At 42.3% G+C, this 25922-nt stretch overlaps 1 protein-coding gene across 1 annotated transcript; it reads left to right on the forward strand.

The window, feature by feature from the left end:
• Positions 1 to 299: 299 nt before the first annotated feature.
• On the forward strand, positions 300 to 24666 carry PTPRJ (protein tyrosine phosphatase receptor type J). Its single transcript, XM_066551862.1, has 21 exons — positions 300 to 451; positions 1050 to 1325; positions 3940 to 4203; positions 4802 to 5068; positions 6185 to 6460; positions 7699 to 7974; positions 8843 to 9109; positions 10814 to 11110; positions 11356 to 11490; positions 14044 to 14254; positions 14405 to 14520; positions 15095 to 15182; positions 16482 to 16523; positions 17455 to 17542; positions 18646 to 18736; positions 19543 to 19613; positions 19770 to 19904; positions 20344 to 20463; positions 20810 to 20970; positions 21428 to 21563; positions 22615 to 24666. The coding sequence occupies exons 1-21, from the start codon at positions 328 to 330 to the stop codon at positions 22771 to 22773; spliced, it is 3600 nt and encodes a 1199-aa protein (XP_066407959.1). The 5' UTR covers positions 300 to 327; the 3' UTR covers positions 22774 to 24666.
• Positions 24667 to 25922: the final 1256 nt, after the last annotated feature.

Raw genomic sequence — 25922 nt, forward strand, 5'->3', positions numbered from 1 at the left:
AGGAGTTGCAGTAGACAGCAGAGCTTGCAAGTGTGTCTTGCAATAGAGACAGGTGGCTTGATTGTTTTCCTGGCTGATTTCTGTTTTACAGAGACTGGATATGGCAGGGAGGAGAGCACTGTATGTGTTTTTTTGTCAGCAAATATTCTTGTAAGTTTAAAGTTTTTTTCTCTTTTCATAGGATCCAGCCTGATTTATAACCTCACAGCAGAATACATTGGTGTGAATTCTGTCACCTTAAAATGGATGGTGGAAAACAGTGGTTCTGAACAATACACATACAGGATAGAGGTTGTAAATTGTAGAAATGATACACTTGTGAAGAACATGACATCCAATGAAAACAGAGCAGAAATGACTGGGTTAATCCCTGGGACACCATACAACTTCACAGTATTTGCTGTAGGAGCTAATGATGAGACAGAAGGAGACACCATAGACCTGTACACAAGTAAGTCACAGTTTTTTGCATCCCTGTTGCTGATGGTCTGTGCTTTGCTGTACAGGACAGGGCTCTGCCCACCTGCCTGAGGTTGTAACTTAATAGCAGCCTTACCTGGGCCAGATGCTAAGAATGAGTGGTTCACGTGTAGAAGAAACATAGCCTTGATTTATTTATTTACTTATTAAACAGCAAACTCCCTCTAACCCCCCCACCATAAACCAAAGAATCCTCCACAACAACAACTAAACCAAAAACCAACCAATAAACCAAACTGAAATTGCCTGCATTGCCAACCATACCCATCCCTTTCCTGTCCACCTCTCTGGATTCCCTGGGAGCTCTGCTTCAATGATGACCAAAGCTTCTCCTTTGGAGTGTCAAAGGGAGGTAAATGCCACTCAGCATGGCTTGTCTTCAGTTCTCTGTTCAGCTGCCCAGTGGTGCAACAGCCTCCAGGAATGCCCGGTGATGTTGGGGTGCTCCTGCTCTCTGGAGCATGAGTGATGTGAGGGAAGTGAAGCCCTGGTGTGGCTGTGTTCCTTGTTTCCATGTCTGTGAGCAGCTGTTCTTGCAGGTTAACAAGTTGTTGCTTTGCCTTCCGCAGGGCCCAGCCGGGTTCTTGATCCCAAGGCAGAATCCATTGGTGTGAATTCTGTCACCTTAAAATGGGTGGTGAACGACAGCGCTGCTGACACCTACACGTACAGGATAGAGGTTGTCAATGGTACAAGTGATACACCTGTGAAGAACGTGACATCCAATGAAACCAAAGCAGAAGTTACTGGGTTAATCCCTGGGACACTGTACAACTTCACAGTATTTGCTGTAGCAGCTGATAATGAGACAGAAGGAGAGGGAAGTCCCATAGACCTGTATACAAGTAAGTCACAAGGTTTTGCATCCCTACTGCTAGTGGTCTGTGCTTTGCTGTGCAGGACAGGGCTCTACCCACCTGCCTGATGTTGTAATTTAATAGGCGCCTTACCTGGGCCAGGTAATAATAGGAGCCTTTAATAGGAGCCTTACCTGCTTAAAATGGGTGGTTCATGTATAGAAGAAGCATAACCTTGATTCACAGCATCTGCTGTAGCAGCTGATAATGAGACAGAAGGAGAAGGAAGGTCCACAGACCTGTATACAAGTACGGAAATGGTGGACAGCTCAGAGCTCTTCCTAACTGCTTGAGGGCTAAAGTGTAAAGTTGTTTTGTGTATAGATCTGATGTCTTATTACTGTAGCCTTGTTTGGAATGCCTAGTAAGCAGTGTGCTTCTTTAGGTGTTGAAGAAATACATGCTTGGTTTTAAAAAGAAAATCCAGGCAAACATAATCCACCCTGCTTCCTCTCTATCTTTGTCCTCATGTCTCTTCATGTGGGAGATAATTTCTTGTCACAAATAGTGAGCCAGCTGGGAAGGATGCCCTCCTAGAGTTGGTGTTTTTTAATAGAGTTAGATTCATGGGACATGGTAGGTTGCTGACTTGGCTATGGTGATCATTAAATGACTAAGTTTCAAATTTACAGTGTAATGAATAAAAAGAAACAGTAGAGTTGCTCTCCTGGAGTCCAGGAAAGTTTAAGCTGTTTTGGGTACTACTTAGCAGCCTACCCTGGCAATCTGCTTTTGAGGGCTTAGGAATCCACGTGTGCTGTTCAGTTTTTAAAAACCACTTTTTAGAAGCACAGGAACAGGCAATTTGACTATGTCAAAAGTCAAGTAATAGGGGCAGAAAACCAGCTTTGGTGAACAAGGAACTCCTGGTGGAGCTCCAGAGGGTGAAGAAATTGGATGAGCTCTGAAAGTGAAGTCAGGCCTCTCAGGAGATTACAGAGCTGTGGTTTGTCTATGCATGAAGAAGACACCAGGGCCAGAGCTCAGTTACAGTTGACACTGGCCAGTGCTCTTTCAGATAACAAGAAAGGCTTTTGGAAGTACATTAATAGCAAGGGGGAGGTCTAAAGAAAGTATTGGACTGATCCTTGTTGAAGATGGTCACCTGCCTAATAGGGATGAAGGAGAAGCAGAGGCATTCAATGTGTGTTTTGCCTCAGTTTTTGGTGATACTGATAGACCCTTGGTGTGCCCAATCCCCAGAGCTGGAGGCCATGAGAGCTGGGACAGTGGCTTTCCCCTTGTGGACACTGGAATTGTGAGGGACCACCTGTATCAGCTGAATGTTCACAAGTCCATGGGGCCTGTTGGGATTCATCCCTGAGTGCAGAAAGATCTCACTGGTGTTACAGCAGGAACCCTCTCCATCAGCTACCAAAGGCCTTGGGAGCCCGGGGAGGTCTCTGCCAGCCACTGCTACTCCTATTTATCAGGAGGGTGGGAGGAAAGACACAGGAACCTACAGGCATGCAGTCATCAGGTGCCATCGACATGGGTCACAAAAGGAAAGTCCCATTTAATTAATTTCATCTTTTGACCTTACCTGTGTGGTAAAGTCACCCACCTAGAGGGGAAGGGAAGGTGGTGAAGGTGGTGAATGTAGTTTTTCTGCATTTTACTGAGTTTTTTGCTTCTGTCCCTCACAGCATCCTTCTGGACAAGTTGTCCAGCTGTGGGATGAGGGGGTTCATGGTGTGCTGGGTGTGGAGCTGACTGCAGGGCAGGGTTCCAGTGAGTGGGGCTGTGTCTGGCTGAGGACAGCACTGGACAGCCACCAGTGCTATCCTCAGGGCTCAGTCCTAGGGCTGCTCAACATATTTATCAAAGGTGTGGATGCAGGAGTTGAATGCATACTGGGTGTGGTTCTAGGCCCTTCAATTGAAGAAGGATGTGAAGGTCCTTGAATGCCTGTAGAGGAGGGCAAGAAAGCTGGTACAAGGGCTGGAGTGCCTGTCTTGTAAGGAGCAGCTGAGGGCTTTGAGCTTATCTAGTTTGGACAAAAGGAGGCTGAGGGGGTGACTTCATTGTTCTCCTCAGCTTCCTGAGGAGGGGAAATGCAAAGGGAGAAGCTGATCTCTATTCTCTGGTGTCCAGGGGTATGATGAGTGGGAATAGTTCAAAGCTGCCTCAGGGAAGGTTTAGGCTTGACATTAGGAAGCATTGCTTTACTGACAGAGGGTATTGCTTTACTGACACTGCAATAGGCTTCCTAGAGAGGTGGTCAGTGCCCCAAGCCCTTCTGTGTTTGAGACATTTGGACAATACGGTCAGTAATACCTTTTAACTTTTGGTGAGGCATGGGGTGGTCAGGTAGTTGGATGAGTTGGATGAGAGTAGTTATAGGTCTCTTCTAAGTAAATATTCCATTCCACTCTATCACTTTCCTGCCCACCTCTGGATTCCCAAGGGAAGCCTTAGGAGTTCAATCACTGAAATGGCCTGTGCTTATGTTTTGGGGTGTCAAAGGGTGATTAATGCCTCTCAGAATGATTTGTCTTCAGTTCTCTTTTAGCTGCCCAGTGAAGCCCTGGTGTGGCTATGTTTCTTGTGTCTGTGAGCAGCTGTTCTTGCAGATTGACAGGTTGTTGCTTGCCTTCCGCAGGGCCCAGCCGGGTTCTCGATCTCAAGGCAGAATCCATTGGTGTGAATTCTGTCACCTTAAAATGGGCGGTGAATGACAGCGCTGCTGACACCTACATGTACAGGATAGAGGTTGTCAATGGAGCATTTGTGAAGAACGTGACATCCAATGAAAACAGAGCAGAAATTACTGGGTTAATCCCTGGGACGCTGTACAACTTCACAGTATTTGCTGTAGGAGCGAATAATGAGACAGGAGAGGGAAGTCCCATAGACCTGTACACAAGTAAGTCACAAGGTTTTGCATCCCTGTTGCTGATGGTCTGTGCTTTGCTGTACAGGACAGGGCTCTGCCCACCTGCCTGAGGTTGTAACATAATAGCAGCCTTACCTGGGCCAGATGCTAAGAATGAGTGGTTCACGTGTAGAAGAAACATAGCCTTGATTTATTTATTTACTTATTAAACAGCAAACTCCCTCTAACCCCCCCACCATAAACCAAAGAATCCTCCACAACAACAACTAAACCAAAAACCAACCAATAAACCAAACTGAAATTGCCTGCATTGCCAACCATACCCATCCCTTTCCTGTCCACCTCTCTGGATTCCCTGGGAGCTCTGCTTCAATGATGACCAAAGCTTCTCCTTTGGAGTGTCAAAGGGAGGTAAATGCCACTCAGCATGGCTTGTCTTCAGTTCTCTGTTCAGCTGCCCAGTGGTGCAACAGCCTCCAGGAATGCCCGGTGATGTTGGGGTGCTCCTGCTCTCTGGAACATGAGTGGTGTGAGGGAAGTGAAGCCCTGGTGTGGCTGTGTTCCTTGTTTCCATGTCTGTGAGCAGCTGTTCTTGCAGGTTAACAAGTTGTTGCTTTGCCTTCCGCAGGGCCCAGCCGGGTTCTCGATCTCAAGGCAGAATCCATTGGTGTGAATTCTGTCACCTTAAAATGGGCGGTGAATGACAGCGCTGCTGACACCTACACGTACAGGATAGAGGTTGTCAACGGTACATTTGTGAAGAACGTGACATCCAATGAAACCAAAGCAGAAGTTACTGGGTTAATCCCTGGGACACTGTACAACTTCACAGTATTTGCTGTAGCAGCTGATCATGAGACAGAAGGAGAAGGAGTGTCCAGAAATCTGTATACAAGTAAGGAAATGGTGCCTCCAATTGCAAGTAACTGTGCTGTTTGTAGCAAATTGCTCTGCTTTCTTACTTTGGGTTTCCAGCTTTGTCCTGTTTCTTGTTGTGACATTGCTTTTCTGCTCCAGCTGTGTGCGCACTTGAATGCAGCGATCTTTGCAAAAGGACTGAAATTGTCTCTGTGTTTGCATGTGCCACCTGTAAATCGGTTATTTCATCAGCATGTCTGCTCAAGACTGTGTAGAGATCCAGCTGCTACCACAGCATGACTTTTCCTAGACACTTGAGGGCTGACGAGACCCCTCACAACACCTCTGGTAGTGGGTTGCCACAGCTCGTACCAAAAGATGTGGTGTGCAGGCATGTGATGCCATGGTCACTGAGGCTTTTTTTCCTTAAAAATTGTTTTGAGCTCTTTGCAGAGTCTGGGGCCTGAGTTTCCTGTGGGATGTGACTGACTCACTTCCTTGGGTTGCATTATCAAGTGTGGTGCCAATCTTGTTGACTTTTTTGCCAGGGCACCTTTTTCCCAGACTAGATAGATGGGATAGGAGTAGACACTACTGTTGTGTGCAGCTCAGAAATGCAAAGAGCACAGGCAATGTCCCTACAAAGCAATTTAGAGGAGTGTGTCCTGGAGCTGCTACTGAGTCTGTAAACTTGTCTAAGCGGCCTGAAGTGAGTTTTATCTGTCTAGAATTGGTGCTGAGTCAGGCTTGCAGACACAGCTCCCTAAGGTATGTCAGCTGTTGGGCCTGTTCAAGCAGCCCATTTCTTTTTCCTGGTATTGAGGAGAGTTTAGGCTGAAGGTCTCAAATTGAGACTCATGGGCACAATTTTGAGTTACCAGATTAAGATTAGCTTGGACTGTTTCCTTCCCTGATTTCCATCTGTTTCTCTGTCTGGAAAAGCACTGTGGAAACAAGTGATTGTTGTTGATGAAATGAAATAGAATATCCCTCAAAGTTCCTATGACCTTTCCAGAGATGCCTCAGTATGAATGCCTCAAATAGGGAAGTGAAGCTTGGCACCAAGTGATGCTCATTCTGTGTGGAATAGGGAAATGTGGCTGTGGCTCTTTATTTCTTTTTTTTTGATGGGTTGTTGCTTTGCCTTTCACAGGGCCCAGCCCAGTTCTTGATCCCAAGGCAGAATCCATTGGCGTGACTTTTGTCACCTTAAAATGGGCGGTGAATGACAGCGCTGCTGACACCTACACGTACAGGATAGAGGTTGTCAATGGTACAAGTGATACACCTGTGAAGAACGTGACATCCAATGAAACCAAAGCAGAAATTACTGGGTTAGTCCCCGGGACACCGTACAACTTCACAGTATTTGCTGTAGCAGCTGATCATGAGACAGAAGGAGAAGGAGTGTCCATATTCCTGTATACAAGTAAGTCACATTTTCCTGCATTGCTGTTGCTGCTGGTCTGTGATTTGCTGTGCAGCATGAGGCTCTGCCCACCCACCCAAGGGTCATAATTTAAGATTGTTGCAGTCAGAGGTGATGATTCCATCCTGGAGCTGGAGATGGCCAATCTCCAAGTTAGAGATGGATGTTAGTATAAAAGAAGAATTGCCCTGGTAGAAAGCTATTGGTAAAGCTTACTTTCAGCAAGGAGGAGAGACTTTTCCCTGAGCACTGGTCTCTTGCAAATTTGTGAAAGGGGCATTTGCATTTGTTACCTAGAGTATGGGGGCCTGAGGTTCTCATTTTAAGGGGCTCCCACAAAGAGCATTTAATGCTGAGTTAGCTTGTGTGATTTGGGGGCCTATAGCTGCCATCGTGGTGCAGCCAGGAGAGAGATTCAGGCAGTGCTAGATCAGGAGAACTCCTTTGGCCATCCAGTTCCTTGCCATGTTGAGTATTAAAAGTCTTGACATGTGGTGTTGGATGGACCATTTTGGAGCTGGCTTCCAAGGCAGTGGCCCAGCCTGATATTTCCACGCAGTGCATTTGAAGGAAAATGGATTAATGTTCTTGTCATTAGTCTTTTCCTAAAATGTGCCTGCATGTATGATCCTAGATGACCAGTCAATGCCCAAAAGTCTCCCCTGTGCTGTCTGTCTGTAATGGCTAATTGCCCTCTTTTAAAGATGCAGAAAGAATAGGAGACAGATGCAGAAAAAATAGGTGGCTGGAGACAGAGTCTCCAGAGGGTCGGGAGGTGGTTTCTCTTCTATGGGAGTGAAGTGCAGGGCATGAGGATTGGAGTAGAGTGTCTGGTTCATCACTGCTAATCCTCCTCTAGTGATATTTCATCTTCCTTGTATTTTGCTGAACAGAGTTGCCCCACTGGCATCTTTCCCCTCCACTGTTCTCTCCTTAATGACTACCTTTTTGCCAGGTGAAACCCTGCAAGTGGTAGCACTGGGCATGACTGTGGCCCTCTTGTCTTTGCCTGTCAAAGGAAAATGAGTCATGCTTGAGATGGCTCATTCTCAATTTCCTGCTACCCAGCTATTAATGCCAAAGCCTCCAGGAAGGCCTGGTGATGTTGGGGTGCTCCTGCTCTCTGGAGCATGAGTGGTGTGAGGGAAGTGAAGCCCTGGTGTGGCTGTGTTCCTTGTTTCCATGTCTGTGAGCAGCTGTTCTTGCAGGTTAACAAGTTGTTGCTTTGCCTTCCCCAGGGCCCAGCCGGGTTCTCGATCTCAAGGCAGAATCCATTGGTGTGAATTCTGTCACCTTAAAATGGGCGGTGAATGACAGCACTGCTGACACCTACACGTACAGGATAGAGGTTGTCAATGGTACAAGTGATACACCTGTGAAGAACGTGACATCCAATGAAACCAAAGCAGAAATTACTGGGTTAATCCCTGGGACACCATACAACTTCACAGTATTTGCTGTAGCAGCTGATAAAGAGACAGAAGGAGAGAGAAGTCCCATAGACCTGTATACAAGTAAGTCACATTTTCCTGCATTGCTGTTGCTATCTGTGTTTTGCTGTGCTGGATAGGGCTCTGCCCACCTGTACATGGCCTGAAATTTAAAGGCTGCTGGCAGAGTTGCTGTGCTTTGCCTGCCTGCAGTCAGAGATGTTTGTGTGAAAGAGACATAGCCTTCTTTAAAAAGGCAAAGTAAAACAAACACCTCTAAAACAATGATTGTTAAATTTGGTTACCAAGAACTGTGTCACAGTGGACTCTTCCCAAGAACATTCTCTCTGGCCTGGGATTTTTGTGGGTGCATTTGTTGCCTTCACTTCTTGGAGGATTGGGACCTCAGAACATTCTTTTATGGGCTCCCATATGGAGATACTGTGATCTGGGGCCCTGTGGCTGGAGCAGAATGAACTGTAGATAACACTGGCTCAGGAGTACATTCATGGCACGACCTAGGCAAGCTGCTCCTTTGCCACCATTCATCACCTCTGTTCCTCTTTCAGTGATATTTGGAGTTCCTTACCTTTTGCTGTACACAGATAGACCACCATCTCCTTTCTCCAGACCACTCCCCCCTTGTATCTCTCCTGACCAACATCTCTGAATTTCTGAGCAAAATCCTGGAGCTGTGGCATTGTAATGATGTATTCTGCTTTAGAGTGTCAAAGGGAGATGAATGCCACTCGAGGTTACATTCCGTCAATTCTGTCTTAGCTGTCCACTGGTGCAACAGCCTCCAGGAATGCCTGGTGATGTTGGGTGCTCCTACACTCTGGAGCATGAGTGGTGTGAGGGAAGTGAAGCCCTGGTGTGGCTGTGTTCCTTGTTTCCATGTCTGTGAGCAGCTGTTCTTGCAGGTTAACAAGTTGTTGCTTGCCTTCCCCAGGGCCCAGCCGGGTTCTCGATCTCAAGGCAGAATCCATTGGTGTGAATTCTGTCACCTTAAAATGGGCGGTGAATGACAGCGCTGCTGACACCTACACGTACAGGATAGAGGTTGTCAACGGTACATTTGTGAAGAACGTGACATCCAATGAAACCAAAGCAGAAGTTACTGGGTTAATCCCTGGGACACTGTACAACTTCACAGTATTTGCTGTAGCAGCTGATCATGAGACAGAAGGAGAAGGAGTGTCCATAGACCGGTACACATGTAAGTCATGGTTTCTCACATCCCTGTTCCCGTGGGGCACAGGGCTCTGCCCACCTGCCGGGGGTTTTACATACAATGTTATACAATGTTAGGCAGTAGTGCTGCACACAACCTACCTGGAGTCAGCAATGGCAATGTGCGGGAGGGGGATCGTTGCAGGGGGTTTTGTTGCCCTCTGTTTCCTCTGGGTGAAGCCCTCAGGTTCTCATTTGGAAGGCCTCCCAGAGAGTGTGCATCGTGCCTGGGGAACCTCCCCCTTTGGAGGGCCCGTGGATGCAGCTGATCTTAGGCAGCACAGAATGGTGTGGCTGTCAGCCCTGCTGCTTTGCTCAGCCCATCAGCAGACAGGAGAAGCCTGAGTTACTTCTGCATTCCTCATGTTAGGCATTGTGACTTTTCGTCCTTGTCATTATCATGTGCTGCCTTCTCCTTTCCTTTGTTTTACCCCATTTTGACTGAGGTGAAATGAATTTGGCTCAGAGCTCCTGACTGGGTTTTCCAAAGGGGTTCTGGGATGAACTTGGAGAATTGCTGGTACTCTCAAAGTGCTGCTTGGCTGAGTTTCTGGAGTCTTCTCATGACTTTCACAGAGCCCAGCATTTTTTTCCTTAGCAGGGTAGAGTATGCTGGCTTCTGACATTTCCCATGGAGCACTGATGATACTTCATCTAACTGTTCCTATAGGATAGGGGTCAAAAGTCATGACTCCTCTAGAGTCATGTCCTCTTGGTGACAGGCATCCATTGTCACCAAGTGTCAGAGGTGTTCCAGGGCTTGTCTGTAATCTCCTATAATTTCACTGTTTTTGTAGGAGTAGCCGACAGTGTTACTGAAGAAAAAGAAATATTTATAAATTGCAGTAGAAGTAAGCCCCAGTCACATCTATTTTTACTAAATCTGTTTCTTCTGGTACGCAATTATGCTTCTCCTTAGTTTCTTAAAATAATACTGCTTCTAACAACAAAATAATTTAGCAGATGAGTCTATAACCCCTGTATTTGAAAGTACCAAATACTTCCTTACCAAGAGAGGCAATAAATTTGGTGTGTATTGTAATTGTAGATTTATAAGTGCTTTGGTCCTGAAGCCCAAGTTTTACAAGATGTTTAGTTAGGGGAACCTTTCTTATCAGTCTTCCTGATACTTTACTCTTTAAGTATCTTTCTGTATCAGGTCATAAGCTTGAGTTTTTATACTATGTCCTAGAAGACTCTCACCCAAACTGGCTTGTTATAGTTGCTGCTTTTAAGGATGGCTACTGCTGTGCTCTTAATGGACAGAGATTAATTTAATTTTGTTATGTGTTCACCATTAAGAGTTTTACATAATTATAGAGGGATTTAGTGGCAGTCTACATACTACTCTAAAATGTTCTTAGAGTAATATGTTAAAGAGTTGAGCAGTATTTTGAAAATGTTGCGGATCTTGCTAGATAATCAGCCTAAATTTTCCCAGTAACCCTGTCTGTAGAGGAGGTAAAGAGCACAGAATAGGTCTGTGTATTGTGTTAAATAGTTGTCTTCCTCATAGGGTAACAAGTCCTTGTGTAGGCAGTAGGTGCCGTGTAGGCATCTTTTTAAAAGGGGAAGGAATACTGAAGTTTTACAAGCATTTATACACATAACATACAAATACACAGCTTTTTCTAATGGCAAGGCTTGATTTCTTACTCCTCCTTTTTTATTGTTATTCTTTTTTTGGCAGTTACTGTCTCGGTGGATTCACTTCAGTGTGAGCCAGTGGCCAAGCAGCCTTTCCTAATGCTGAAGTGGAAATGTCCTCTTGGTAACAACTCTGGCTTCAGAATCAAAATATATAATATAAGTACTTCTGAGGTAGTGAGAGAAGACTTGGCTCCACGCTGCACGGTAGAAGGCTTCGAGCAAACCTTCCAAATAGCACATTTAAATTTTTTCAGCACCTATAATGTTACTATTATGACTCTTCAAAATGGCTCCGAAAGCTCTCCAGTGGACAAGTTGTGTCACACCAGCATTACTGGTAAGCATTAAGATCTGAGCATGAAAGAAGGACAGAAATATTAACTTCATGATTGCAGAATACCAGACTTGGTATGCACTACATTATCAGCCTGCAGAGTATGATTAGAACACTATATTAATTCATAGTCTAATGTGATGCGCAATAAATATGTATTATGTGAACAGTGTTGATATCACAGCCTTTTCTTGTTTGGAAAACTTTTATCAGTGCTTAATGTACCTAAAAAATGTTTTTGTTGGCAGACCCACCTCCTCCAACTGAAGTTCCTTCAGTCAAGGCCGTCAGTCACAGCTCTTTGTCTGTTGAATTCTCTGATTTTGATTCACTGAATGGTCCATTGAAAGCCTATGCAATAATGATTACAACAGAAGATCAAAGTAAGGTGTTTATGATATTATCATGTAGCTGAAACAATTTACCAGGCAGCATTATGTTTTACACTCTAAATAGGTGTTAAACAGATAAAGAAAAGGCAGGCTCAGTATTTTTAATCACTTTTCAGAAATCATGAGGCAGATACCTTGCTTGAAGTCAGGTCACTCCTTGTTTTCAGAAGGTGCCTATTTTCACTCAGTCTTTTCCTGCCTGACTTAGCTTTGTACATAAAACTCTTATGTATTGCCCCTGTGCTGTTGCCACCTTGATTTGCCAGTGATTCCTTTCCCCAAGATCGTGTAGTGTCCTTTCTTTCCCCACAGAATAATTTTCAGACCAGCTAATAGAAGCAGCCTTGGAATATGAAATATTCTTCCCCCCTTTCTTCTTCAGCTGAAAGATGCCTGCAGTTAGGTCTTAAAAGGAAAAGAGCTTTTTTTCCTGATTTTACCCAAAACACTTTAACTAAGCGATGTGGGCAGAAGGCTTAAATATCATTGACAGCATTAATGGAAGTTAAATTCCGTGGAAAACTAGAGAACTGAGAAATGTCTCTGATAGGTGAATGTCTGGTGGTAAAACACTAAATTAAGGAACTTAGTTTTGCAGCATAGGTTCCACTTGAACAACTGTTCATTTTTGCCTGTGCACTGGAGGAGTAAGGCACCTGATGGAGACAGTTTTTGCAAAGCGGGAGTTGACATTCATGCTTATCCTTTGTTACAACACTGGAAATTCATTTTGCACAATTTTGATTATAGATCTTCCTTCAGTAGTTTTCCATGCAATATACATCCAAGAAATGCATGTTTGTGTGGGATATAGAGATATATATAGATATAGATATATATATATAGATAGATAGATATACAACATCACATCAGTGCAGAAAATTCCTATTTTTCACATGCCTACTCAGCTGCCCCAGAATTGCTGATTTGAATGCCAGTCTCTTGCCTGCAGTTCTGCTTGTAACTTCAGCCAATCCTGGTTAGTCACAAGGAGATCTGGTGTATTCTTCTGTGTGGTTTGGATTGGAAGGTATTCAAGGAGGAATTTGTAGGATGAGACTGAGAGAAATAAGGGAGGAAGGTCGCCCACGTCTGTAATTTACAGTGAGTGCTTTGGTGGGAGCAGAAGACAGCCTCACAGCCAAGCATCTCTTCAGCCTTTTTGTTGAAATAGCACAAATATTCTTGAGATGTGTTTCTCTGTTCTAAACCAGTCATGGTTGCCTCTAGGATAGACAGAGAGGACTTTATTCTGTTGTGTAAGAAATACACAATGCTTTATTCTGTTGTCTAAGGCTGTTTGAAATGTCATAGGGTGGTATTCAAGGCATCTACAAGGAGCTGCAGGTATAACCAGGGATGTACCTTTTGTTGGAATGGAAACTAGGGACACGACAAGAATAACATACATCAGGTGGTATTGAACACCCATTTCTAGGCAGCTGAGTTATTTGCAACCTCATCTGCTTTTAATGAGACCAAGTTAGTGCTCTAGAAGAGTTGTGTTGCACCATGTTGCTGCAGAGTTACAGTTGAGGAGAGCTTTGCTGCTGGTGGTGGATCACCCCTTGTCTGCACAGCTCTGAAGACTTACCAGAGCTTTTCCACCTTTCAGAACCTCCTGCAAGGCTTCTCCTTTTTAAAGGTGAATTCAGTATTATACCCACTTTTAGAAGGACCTTTTAGCTTTGTAAAGACACTCAGTAGAGAGAACTTCTGGCAAATGAGTGAGATTTTTTGTCCTGCCTCAGCAGTAGGGAGATTTGTCAGTTGGTTTGCTCTTGAGTTGTTGGGACAACTGGTAAATTGAGTTTATTATTACCTCTTAGGTTACATGTGCCTCAACTGTATAATTGCCTCAAGATTCTAGGGTTTGTCTGCTGTAAGAACAGACACTGTAAAGTGGTGCTGTTGTGCAAATGGTGTCCTGTTGGTCACTGCTCACTGTGGTAGCCTGTTCTTAATCTTCTGAAGGGGAAATTGTTCTTATCATTGTTTTGTCCAGTGCTTGTCTATGTCAAAGAAAGGCAGAAATAACCTCTTTTGTCTCCTACAGTTCAGGTGTGAGACTTCTTGTAGGATAGAACAAGTTCAGGACAAGTTTAGTGTCACCCTGAATGAGGCCTTATGCTTTTTGGGTAGCACAAATACTGATGGATTTTTTTCTACACCATTTGCATTTTACTCTCTACATACGAAAAATGATACAACACATATGGATAAAGCTGGCTTGGCTGGTGAAATCTGTCCATGAGTGTGCCTGGTTCCAGCACTCATGCACCTTTATTCAGAAGCTCCTTTACAGGCTAGAAGTAAAACCAATAGAAAATTAAAACAGAATTTTTAACACTGGGGAGAGGTGGTGCAGTAGATTTCACTGCAGTAGAAGAGGTTTCTGAGATTATCTGTTGTTCTCACCCTTTCATTTCAAGCAGTACTTGTGGAGGAATGACAGCTGTAGTTGATGTGACCATCTCTGCCGCTGTGCCAATTGATACAAAACCAGGGGATGAATTATATCCATGTTCTTGTTGTTTCCTGAAGGTTCTGAGTCTTTGAAGTTAAAATTGAACAACACATACAAAGATTTCAAGAAGAAGACAACAACTGCCTATGTTACATATGTCATAAAAACAGAGCAGGCAGATTCACATTCTTCCCGTTCTCAGAGTGATAAAAACATCATTAATGTAGGCAAGGGAAACACAATGTATGGCTACGAAAACGGACCATTGATCCCTCTTCGTTCATACAGGTATTTATTTCAAACCACCCTTTTGATAAGTTTTCTGCTGTTGAAATCTAGAAGATCATCTAATGAAAAGATTACAGATCTTGCTAAAGGCTATTGAAACCCTGTAATGTACCTGGTTTTGTTTTTTTCTTATTCCTTCCTTTTCAACAGGGCATGTGTTGCAGGTTTCACTAATATAACCTTTACGGATGACGTGATTGAGGGGGAAAATAGTTACGTATCATTTTCACCCTGCTCTGAACCAGTCTTACTGCCCCAGGATCCAGGTATCGTTAATGTCAAATGTAGGACAGGCAGCTTGGCACATACACAGCATGTGGAAATTCCTTAATTATGGCAAGTTTCATAATATCAAAACACCTGTTGGTTTCTCTGTATGAACTGTTTCTTTCTAGCTTTGCTTTGTAAACTCATACCTTGCTAGTTCTGCAGGTGACCCCTTTTTTCCTTGTAGGGTTTCACCTCAGGAGTAGCCAAAAGCCATGGCATGCTAAAAGGGATTGGATGACACAGTGAGACTTTGGTGTAGCAACAAATAGCAACTGATGGTCTCACAGTTCTGTTAAACTAGAAGCAGGTGTATTGAAATGCAGATACTGGTCCTTTGATCCCAATTTTATATTAATTTAACATTCTCTGGTTATTATTCTTAAGGAGATTTCAATCTGGTACTGCCAAAGTACCAGATTGAAATATCTTGTCTTTACCACAGTAAAGACAAGATATTTTAGTAGAGTGAGGCATGCTTGGTTAGTCACTTGCAAGGTTCTGCTGTAGCGTGTTGATTCAGTTAGGAGTTACTGAAGAGGACAATGAGTAATACCTTTTCTCTTTTATCAGGTGTTATTGCTGGAGTGGTTATTGGATGCCTCTTGGCTATCTTGGCTGTAGTCGCTGTAGGGGGCTTCATATTCTGGAGAAGGAGAAGGTAATGTGTGTTTGTTGCTGTTTTGGTTGTATTGAGGAGCACCAGTGTTTCACTTCAGTATTTTTCTCATAAAAGGGCTCTCTCTGTCCTGATACATGGCTGTCAAGATGTTTTAAAATATGTTGTATTAAAATGTTGTTTATATGTTACAGATTAGAGTTGAAGTATCAAACCACTCATTTCATAACTTTGTTTAAGCCCATAGTTACAAACTATGAGTTGAGAAGAGCTAAACAAAATAAATTTTAATTCATAGAACAGAATTATAGAATCATAGAATTGCTTGGGTTAGAAGGGACCTTCAAGATCCTCCAGTTCCTACCCCCCTTTGATGGGCAGGGACACCTCCCACTATCCCAGGTTGCTCAGAGCTTCTTTTCAGTCTGGCCTTGAACACTGCCAGAGATGGGGCATCCACAGCTTCTCTGGGCAACCTGTGCCACTGCCTCACCATTCATGAATAGTGATGAAGTTATTCAGTCACAAGTGAGCAAACATCTCAAATTATTGTGCTAAAAGTAATTTGGTATAATTGTACCTTAGATGGTTTAATTTTAAATGATCCATCAGTCATTCTTTTTAATTGCTTGATAGCCCGTCACATGAAACTTCTGTTCTGGAATTTCGAGAAGCTGATTAGTTTGAGCTGGTCTCCGTTTCCAACCTTGTTCAAATCATCTGGGATGTAAGAGTGCACAAAGGCTTTTTCCTGCTGCTGACCATCCTTTATGTGGAGTTAGCCATAGGGCCCTTAGTCCAGTTTTCTTAGTTGCTTTAAGTAACTGTTGTTATTTTTACAATTGTGTCTAATAGCTGTGTACAACCTTGGGAAGAGCTTCCTTTAAAGCTAGCAACATTTATTTTCATTCAGCTACCACTGAATGACTGATGCATCACTGTTGAGCACTTCCTGTAGCAATTCTGGGATTAGCAGCAGTTCTCCTGAGATATCAGTTAGTGGTGTGGATCCCTCAGTTGTACATCTTCCACCTAAATACGTGCTTTGTGTCCAGGCTTTATACTCTGGTTCCAACAGAAGGAAGCAGTCCCATTGGACAACATTACCAAAAGAAGGGTGAAGGTTTTTTCGGTTTTTGTTGGTTTTGTTTTTGTTTTGGTTTGGTTTTTTTATTCTAGGTGTAAAAGTTTGCCTCAGGAGTTTGGGGTTGTTTTTTTTTCACACAATAAGATGCTTTAAAAGAAATTGTTCTCAACAGGCACAAGGAAACAGATAAGAAATTTTGTATAAATTCCATTGAATTCTACTGTAAACCTGTGTTATTTTCTTTCACCTTATAGGAAAGATAAAAGAAATACTGAAGTGTCTTTTTCTCCAATTAAGTAAGTCCATATCTTTTCTCCTGCTATTTTCTGAGCTCAAGTATTATTTGCAAAAATTATTCAGAGTACAGATACTTGTTTTCTGTGCAGTTTTATAGAGAATTTTGAAGTATTAGTTCCTCAGGGAACTGAAAGATGCCAGCATGCAGACTAAAAATAATCATGTTGATTGAGACTTCTAGAGCCACCACAGGGATTTGAGTGTTTACTTCATGAATCACTATTAGACACACAAATGCTCCACATGGTTTTGAAAAACAGAGTTTGAATGAACCACAGACTTCATGCACATTGAGGGAACAATCAGAATTGTTGATAAAATGCAAAAAAGCAAAATATGTTCTGTGATCTGAATTATTTTTTTTAATGACTACTTTGTGCTGAGCCATTCATCCAGATAATGTTGTGACTGTCAAAGCTGGCCATGGAGGGAGTAACCACAATATGTTGGAAGTCACAGGCACAGTAATTGAATCATGTTATTGGCACCAGTTTTTGTGCTGGTGGAAAGCCATGGCCAGAACATCCCATGGAATCCCACCTCTGTAGACTTGATGGCTGGCATAAAATACACCAGGGAATGGGGTCAATCCAATGGGAGTAAGCAGCTGGCTGTCACCTTGTGTTATGTTCCTCTCCTGACGGATCTGTTCTCTCCTTGATTTAACAGAGCAGTTAAATGCTATGCTTGATACCCTGTCCCCTGTAAGTGCACTGTTTTGTGGCTGCAACTAACAGTCATGCTTTCAGTCTTAGATTCACATAATGAAAAATACAACTGCATGTGTCTAATCAGCTTTTTTTTCTTCCCCTCACCCTCTGCTGAAGAATCAAGAAGTAAGTAAAGCATACTTTCTAACACATTAACTGAATTAATTCATGGCTTATTTACCTAACACCAGTTGCTGACATGTGGCTTTTCTCATTTTAGATCAAAAATGATTAAAGTAGAGAACTTTGAGTCGTACTTTAAGAAGCAGCAAGCTGACTCCAACTGTGGTTTTGCTGAAGAGTATGAGGTATGTGCCCTTAGTGGGGAGAGAGCTTCATGACAAATATTTTTGGAAAGACAAATCATCTTTCCTATGGAGCATGCACAAGGCTTACTGAAGGAGAAAAGAAGGGTCCTTTTTTATAGAGATGACTAAGCTGTGTGTATAGCCTTCCCTTCCCTTATGCAGTTCTGAATTTAGTTGAAGTGCATGATAAATACTTCCTGTCCTGAATTATTATCTCTTACTGTGGGCTTGTGGCATGGCCTGCTTGTCAGAGCTCTCACCAGAGAAATTTTTGCCCTAGTCATATGCAGACTTAGCCTAGGGGACACTGTATAATTTCTCTGCACTTCAGTTTTCTCATCTTGGGTTGTTTTGGGGTTTTTTATACATATCAAGACAGGTCTGTTGCTAATCTCACTGACTTCTTCATTGTGTGGGTGTGATTTGCAAACCACACCTGTGAATAGCTCAGTCAGAGAAACAGCAATTATGATTTGCTTGCCGACTGTAGGACTTTTTCTATGAAATGTACTAAAGCTCACTTGCTGTAAGGAACAGAGGACAGGAAGGAAGTGTCAGGGAGGATTCTATGTTGTCATGTCTGCTGTTAAAGAATCTCATTCTGTTTCTCATCCCCTCAAAGCTATTAATTGACTTTCTTCTTCAAATTCTGTCTCTTTGTACTTCACAGGCTGGTGCTCCACCTTGCCTTCCTCCCAGATTTTGCTTCCTTCAGTTGGTTCATGATGTCGGTTCATGATTTGCTCCTCTCTCCCTGTAATGTGTGCAGAGCTTATGCAGTAGTTCCCTGCCTTGGGGCCAGAAGGAGCTGCCATTGATATCAGTGTCTGTTTCCACAAAACTGTTTCCAGGATTTTAAAGTCCATCTGTGTGTTTTAAACATGCTGCTATTCCTACATTTTGTATTAATCCCTTCTCTAAAAGATTTGCCACTGTCACCCTCCCACTCTGTAACAAGATGATTTTTATTGACATTTATCCCACTTTAACATGCCTACTTTTACAGCATAGGACACAAGGGTTTGGACTACTTTTCTGTTTGTCACATTTTTGTATGATTGCTAAACCAGGACCAGGTGCTCATGAGTCCTCCTTTATTGTAGGAACTCAAGTCTGCTGGTGTTCATCAGCCCAAATTTGCTGCTGAACTTCCTGAGAACAGGGGGAAAAATAGATACAACAATGTCTTACCATGTGAGTTGTTCTCTTTGAGTTTGCATCTTCTACTGGTTGAGTTTTTAAGTGAAACCTGTTGGGTTTGGCTAATCCAGCTTTAATAGTACGCAGAGATTTCAAATATAATTTTCCAAATGGATGAATTTGGGCTGCTACTTTCCCAAAGTCATTGTATAAACACACCTGAACAAGCCTTTCCTCAAGGATATTTCTTCAAAAAGCTTCTTTAAAGAACCTTCCCTTAACTAAATAACTTTAATTTTCCATTTGTGAGAAATGTGCAGTCCAGGTGAAAACACAAGAGGATAACAGTTGACCACACACAAATAAAGTTTCAGGCTATGAGAAATATTCAGACCCTGCTGGCCAGCTTTGCAGCTCAAGTAAGAGTTTAAGCCCTGTCAAGCTGCCCATGGGCATCCCAATGTAGCAGAGAGTCAGAAGTAATTGAAAAGTGAACAGTGACAGGTACTTAAGGATGCTTTGGAGGAAAAACATTGGCGGCCATGGCAGCAGGAGCCAAATCACTTTTTTTAATCCAATAATTAAAACTGTAGAAAATTTTGTGTTGGATTAAAAATATATAAATTGATAATACCAAACCACATTTAAAACCAAAATAATCTATGTTTCTTGAGTGATTATCCTTGCCACTCCTTTTTCTGAAGCCTACTGCTATTTATGATTCCTAAGGTTATATTCTTATTCTTAAAATGTACATTGAACACCTTTTATTTAGAAACCATGTATTAGATAAACAATATTGTTCTGAAAGGTTCCAGTTCAAAAATTCATAGTTGTCTTTTCCTGTTTTCTTTCTGCAGATGATATTTCTCGTGTTAAACTTTCAAATCAAAGCTCTGGAACTGACTATATTAATGCAAACTATATGCCTGTAAGTTGCTTCATTAGCTGAAATGAAATATAATGTGTATTTTTCTGATGTAGGCATAAGGGCTCATAATGACATTTAAAATAAGCTTTTATTTCTCGCTGATGTTGTGTGCATATATATATATACACATTCATTCTTTTTGTTTTTTCTTCTTAGGGCTATAACTCAAAGAAGGCATTTATTGCTGCACAGGGTCCATTACCCAATACTATAGAAGACTTCTGGCAAATGATTTGGGAAAAGAATATCTACTCTATTGTTATGTTGACAAAATGTGTGGAACAAGCCCGGGTATGTTGTTATCAATACTGAATTGTCTCTTGAAGGCAGCTGCATCTCTAATTTTGTTGTTACCTTAGTGGTTTGGAGACTGGCCATTGTCTTTTAACAACCATCCTCTTGGTGGAAGACTGTTTTCTAAATTAAAAAAAGCACAATTATTTTAGGTTTGGGTTTTTGTTTGTTTGTTTTTTGGGGTTTTTTTTAAGCTTTTTCCTATTTTTATATCTGCTGACTGCCAGAAGAGATTGTCTCAGAAGGGTTGTGGAATCACTGTCATTAAGGCTGGGTTCTTCTCTCTTAAGAATGATTTTGGTAGATGTTCTCTTGCCCTGGAATAGCCCTTGAGAAGAGTGCCATACTTTCTAGCCCTGCTTCAGGTGGTGGGTTATTTAAAAGTGAGTTGTTTCATTGTTGCATGCGATGCGTCTAACTTTAACTCTCTTCTTAGACAAAATGTGAGCAGTACTGGCCAGACAAACAACCTAAGAGTTATGGTGACATTATTGTGACAATGGTCTCAGAAGTTGTCCTTCCAGAATGGACAATGAGGGACTTCACTGTAGAAAAGGTGAGGACTGCCTTGATTGTTGCTTGTTAGTGTGTAAATAACCTTGTGCTTATGCAGATACCTGTAATATGTTCTGGACCAGACAATTAGCCCCATCAGTAAATACAATGCAGTAGATATGAGCTTGGAGTAAAGTACAAGGAAATTATTTCAAAGTATTCTCTACCACAGCAGAAGGAAGAGGGAAAGTGGAATATCATTGTTCAAATCACTGCAGTTGTAACAGGCATCTCTGATGAAGCTGAGCTTGGCCTAGTACATGTGTCAGGAAGCCCACCTGTTTCTCCTCTGAAACCAATTTTCATTGTCTTTTTTGTTAGTTTTATAATGTCTACTCTTCCTGCAGTCCAACACCGCCGAGAGCCACATGGTGCGCCAGTTCCATTTCACCTCCTGGCCGGATCATGGCGTGCCAGAGACAACAGACCTTCTCATCAACTTCAGGCACCTTGTCCATGAGTACAACAGCCAGAATCCAGTGGACTCTCCTACTCTGGTGCACTGCAGGTAGGAAGAAGGTGTTTCTGTCAGGCACACATTTGTCTTGTGGTTTTTTTACAGTTAATTCCACTTCAGTGGGATTCAAACCAAAGTCTCTCTGTGTAAGGACATGGGCTGTTTACCTTGCCAAACTAAAACCTTTGCCCAGTGCTTTAGAAACTAAGAGTGCTGTGTAGGTAGCAAAGGAAGTGATACAAAATGTCATAAGAACAGAGCATCTCTCCTAGCCTGGAAGACTGAGCTGGAGAAGATGTCCTTTCAAGAGCTTGTATATAAATCCTGTGCATGAGCAAGGCTGAGAAGCCCCTCTTGGTGGTGGTGAGAGCCACCCCCCTGTGCTGCTGAGACTTTTATTACCCATGCTGCTGAAATAGTAGCAGGCATCATCTTGGCTTGCCTGGCTTTTTGTCATGTGAGCAGGTGGTTGGGAGGAAGCACAAACAGCCTGTCCGTGTCGTTGCAGCGCTGGTGTCGGGAGGACGGGGACGTTCATCGCCATCGACCGCCTGATCCAGCAGATGGAGATGGAGAACACCGTGGATGTGTACGGAGTGGTGTATGACCTCCGCATGCACCGGCCCCTCATGGTGCAGACTGAGGTGAGGCTCTCTCCCATCCAGCAGCACCTTTCTCAGATGGGCATAATCATCCAGATGTAGCTCTGAGTTACAGGACAATAAGATATTAAGGAGTTAAAACTGCTCTTCATTTAACTTCCCTCCTTTCTGCCTCATCTCTTCTCCACAAAAGTAGTTGCAGCCAGGGGCCGTAGTACATCCAAGAAATGTCTTTACAGAGTACTTTGTAGGACTGGCATTTGCAGCTGGAAGGAATCAAATCCTGAAGCAGACTTTTTGCAGGCTAGTTTTACCCATGGGGGTGTTTATCCTTTAGTTGTGAGCCAGAATTATCTGAGTCAAGTGGTCTCAGTGTGCATCTTTGCTTTTGTGCTCTGCAGGAATACAAGTATTCCTACAGAAATTACCACTTGGATCCAGGAAGGTGTATGGGCTAACTCAAGGTCATTTGGAAAAGGCTGTAAGGTCTCCATCATGAAAGTCTTTTAGGATAGCATTAGGCATGACAGATCCTAGCTCTAGACAGCAAAACTTGATCCTAGTTTTTTTATTGGGGGGATTTGATCAGATTACATCATGAGGTCCTTTCCAGCTCTATTTTCTGTAAACTATATGTCACAGCGTGTGTCACAGTCAAGATGGCCATGACACAGTGTCACCATACAATTTCAGAAAGCTTCAACCCATACAGAGTAACATTATGCCACTTCAGAAGGCTGCAAGCATCTGCCCTTCTTGTTCTTTAGCCCAACCTTTTGTACCCCTCATGTTCATGCATTGCACCTGTGTGCCCTCTGTTCCCTTTGGTGGTTGGTCAGTGCACCTGGGCACTCCAGGTCTCATTGTTTTCGATGCTGTTCACCTGCTTTTCACAGCTGTAGCCCATTGGGGATGAGGCTCTGCTGCAGCTCCAATTCCAATTACCACAAACTGTGTATCTACACTATATATATGTTCTAAAACAAGCACTGTGATAACACTCTGTGCAGTGACCAAACCTATATTCAGAAGCAGAATTACTTCCAAAATCAGGTATTTTTTAGAAACATATTTCTGTCTCTCTTTCTCCCAGGACCAGTACGTCTTCCTAAACCAGTGTGTCATGGATATCATTAAATCCCAGCGAGAAAGGAAAACGGACCTTATCTACCAAAACGTGACAGCAATGGCAATCTATGAAAACTTCACACCTGGGCCAGCCTTTGGGAAGGCCAATGGCTACCATGCATAGTCCAGAAGGAACCCAGTGCCTCCATCCAGGAGATGTTACCTGCCCATAGGAGAGGGAGGTGTCTGACTCGTGTTTTCTGGGATTGTGTGCAGTGTCTCATGTCTGGCTTCTCCAGTTCTGTCTGCATTCAAAGGTGTGATCTACAGGAGGAAAAACACAATGCTGGCAGGAACTGCAGACTCATGTTAAAAAAACCCAAACAACAAAACCCAAGCAAAACTTTTTAAAGTTAACAGAGGAATCTTGTTTTTTTCTTGGGAATTTAACAGTACTGATAGGTGAAATAGCATTTGCAGTATGAACAGTGAACTAGAGTTTAAATATTAAAATAATAACACAAGCTTTTTATTACAATTTTATATGATTTCATTTACAGACACCAGGCTGGTGGGTTGTTTTAATATATTTAATTATAAGTTTCAGGAACATATTTTATCTACTGTATCTGGTTACTTAGTTAATAGATATGTGCCTCTGTGATCTATTTTTTTTTCTGTGTTCCTTTTTATTTAAAAAAGGAGTACAAATGGCTCCTTCAAATGGACATTCATACTTGGAAATTGTGCCTTTTCTAGTTGCTACTCTAGAAAAAAAAACAGCAGAGATTCTATTTTTGTACTGAAACTCTTAATGAGAACACAGATTTTTAAATAAGGCTTATGTCAAACTTAACTGTAGTTGCACTGTTGGCAGGACTCTCCAGAAGTTTGGAGGTGAGCTTTGTTTTTGCATTTCACCACAAATATCCCCTGCCTTAACATTTTGGTGCCTCTGCCAGAGGAAAAGGAGTGTGGTCTGTCACTCCGAGCTTTAACTGTAGATAAAAACAGAGCAAGTGAATCTGTGAATGTGTGTGCGGGGGGTGTGTGGGCGTGTGGATGAAGGACAGAATAGCTCCTCCCTGTTCCTGCCTGATATTCCTTTTTTATACAATTTATAATGATTTATTTAAAGGTGCAATATATGATTTACTGAATAATGCTCACTCTAATAGAGTTTTTCTCAGGTTGGTGTCTTTTTATCATTGTTGTTGTTTTTCCTCAAATATATAAATCTGTGAAAATGCTGAAACTAAGGTTCCAAGTGTTTAAGCACTCCCAAACGGATCAACTGGCTTTACTGTTTCTACCAAAAGACATTGCACAAAATTCTGCTGTAAAGACAAATTTCTCGGTTGTTTTAGCCATTCAAAACTGAGATACATCTTACCTGCCTGCATCTCACTGATCCAGTGTAATTATTTTGTAATTATTTGCAATATACTGCTGCTTTTGTTTTGACTGGTCCTTTTAGAAACTGAAGGAACAAGCAGAAATCCCCCATTTGCTGATTTCACAAGTCAAGGATCAGATTGGATTTATTTTGCTGGTACATAACTGTTAGACTTAGGAAGGCATTACCAATGAAGGACTTAGGTAGCGTGGGGTGGGGAGAAGGTGTGTTTTTTGGTCTTTGGATCATTGCACTGGTTGCATTGTAGATGAATATGAAGTTTATGAATAATGCTATAGAATAGCTGTAAAGCAGGGAAAAAATCTTATGAAGGTTTAATAACCAGAGTCCCTGGAATTCTGCTGCTTTTTTGTTGTCGTTGTTTTGGGGGTTTTTCTTTGTTTTTGTAGAGTTGTCAGAAAAAGCTACAGATGCTAGGAGTATATGTGGCTTTACAGTGGAACCTGGCAACCTCACAGGATCCAATGTCAGCTGAAGGAGAACATAGGAATTCCTGGTGCACAACTGTAACTTTACAAATATCCTGAGGAATTTTTAACAACCTGGTGTGAAACTGTGGTGTGCTGTGTGAGCAAAACTGGAGGACAAACCACAGTGCACTTTTGGTTGTTAGGTTTTGGGGTTTGGTTTTGTTGTCTGTTTTGTTGGGTTTTTTTTTTTTTTTTTGGGTTTTTTTTTTTTTTTGGTAGCAGCCACTTGTGGGTTCTTGAATATAATTTTGTTCCTCTTTTTCTGGAAATACTTTAAAAAACCCTCATCTTGAGGTTCCTGATCCTGCCCGGCTCCATCCAAACTGGCAGCCCACAAAGTGGTTCTCTCATTTGCATTCTTCCTGAGCTGCTGTCAGATGACAAAGATAAACCACTTGCACCAAACAAAACCATTCCAAAAGAACTGGGAGGGAGGAAGGTCTGCCCTTTCCAGTCATGTTATTTTCTTTAACTCTCTTATTCTTTTAATTACTGCACATCTGTGCAGAGCACAGAGCCAGTATTTGTTATTCTAGGTCTCCCAAGAACTTGCTGCCTTAGGGTGGCAAGTGCTCTTTCGCTTCAGAAGGCCCTTGTTTTGTGTAGCTTAGAGGAGAGGGAGATGAGTCTTCCGTGCTAGATCATGTTGTTTCTATTCTGTTGCAGCAGAACATCAGAAAATGAGCTAGGACAGTATGTGTTTGTGCCTAACAACTGCCCAGATCCTCTTACAGAAAACAGATGGATCTGACCCATTATTTTGGTGTTGGAAGCAGGCATCAAATTCTCACGTGTGCCATCATCTAAAGAGTATCCATTTTTAAAGAACTGTATGCAGGTGTTTTCCAAAACTGACACATTGTGAGAAGAGACTGAAAGTTGAAATAATTGACCTCTTGATTTTGTATATGGGTGGAAAAAGTTGGTAAGGCTTAAGCTGTTGCAAACATAAAGTTGGGTGTAGTGTCAGTGTGAATAAATAGGACATTCCTTATAGGATGTCTCTGCAGGAAAAGGACTAGAGGTAATGCTCCACTATCTTGTGGATGTGTCTTGCTCAAGACGACTTGAATTCCTGCAAATGTTTTCTCCCTGCCCTCTGATGTTCTCTGTGTTACAGTTGCTGAGATCTATCTCTTTGGTCAGTGTTTTCTTTCATTGTTGCTTATTTAAAGCTGTCCACTGAAAGCTCCACTGTGTGACAATTGCATCTCTTGCATTTCTGTTTAACTCTTTCTTCCCATTTGGGGCCTGCTTAAGAAGGGAAAAGTTGATGTGTTTCAAATAAGTGACTGTTGAGTATCTTGAAATGATGTACAGATTTTATTGTTTTCGTATTTGTTGTACAGGAAATTTCAGTACATGTCTGTAATATTTTTAATGGTTTGATTTGTTCTTAAAAATATAAAAATAACAATTAAAAAGTATCATCCTAGAGCACTTTTG

The sequence above is a fragment of the Molothrus aeneus genome, chromosome 6, assembly GCF_037042795.1.
Source record: "Molothrus aeneus isolate 106 chromosome 6, BPBGC_Maene_1.0, whole genome shotgun sequence".
Lineage (NCBI taxonomy): Eukaryota > Metazoa > Chordata > Aves > Passeriformes > Icteridae > Molothrus > Molothrus aeneus.

Bases quoted from the DNA above. Each gene is read 5' to 3' on its own strand.
- PTPRJ (XM_066551862.1), top strand. From the start codon at position 328: ATGACATCCAATGAAAACAGAGCAGAAATGACTGGGTTAATCCCTGGG. The intron at 14,255-14,404 runs GTATTTATTTCA...CCTTTTCAACAG, and splicing joins ATCCCTCTTCGTTCATACAG to GGCATGTGTTGCAGGTTTCA. The intron at 19,614-19,769 runs GTAAGTTGCTTC...TTTTCTTCTTAG, and splicing joins TTAATGCAAACTATATGCCT to GGCTATAACTCAAAGAAGGC.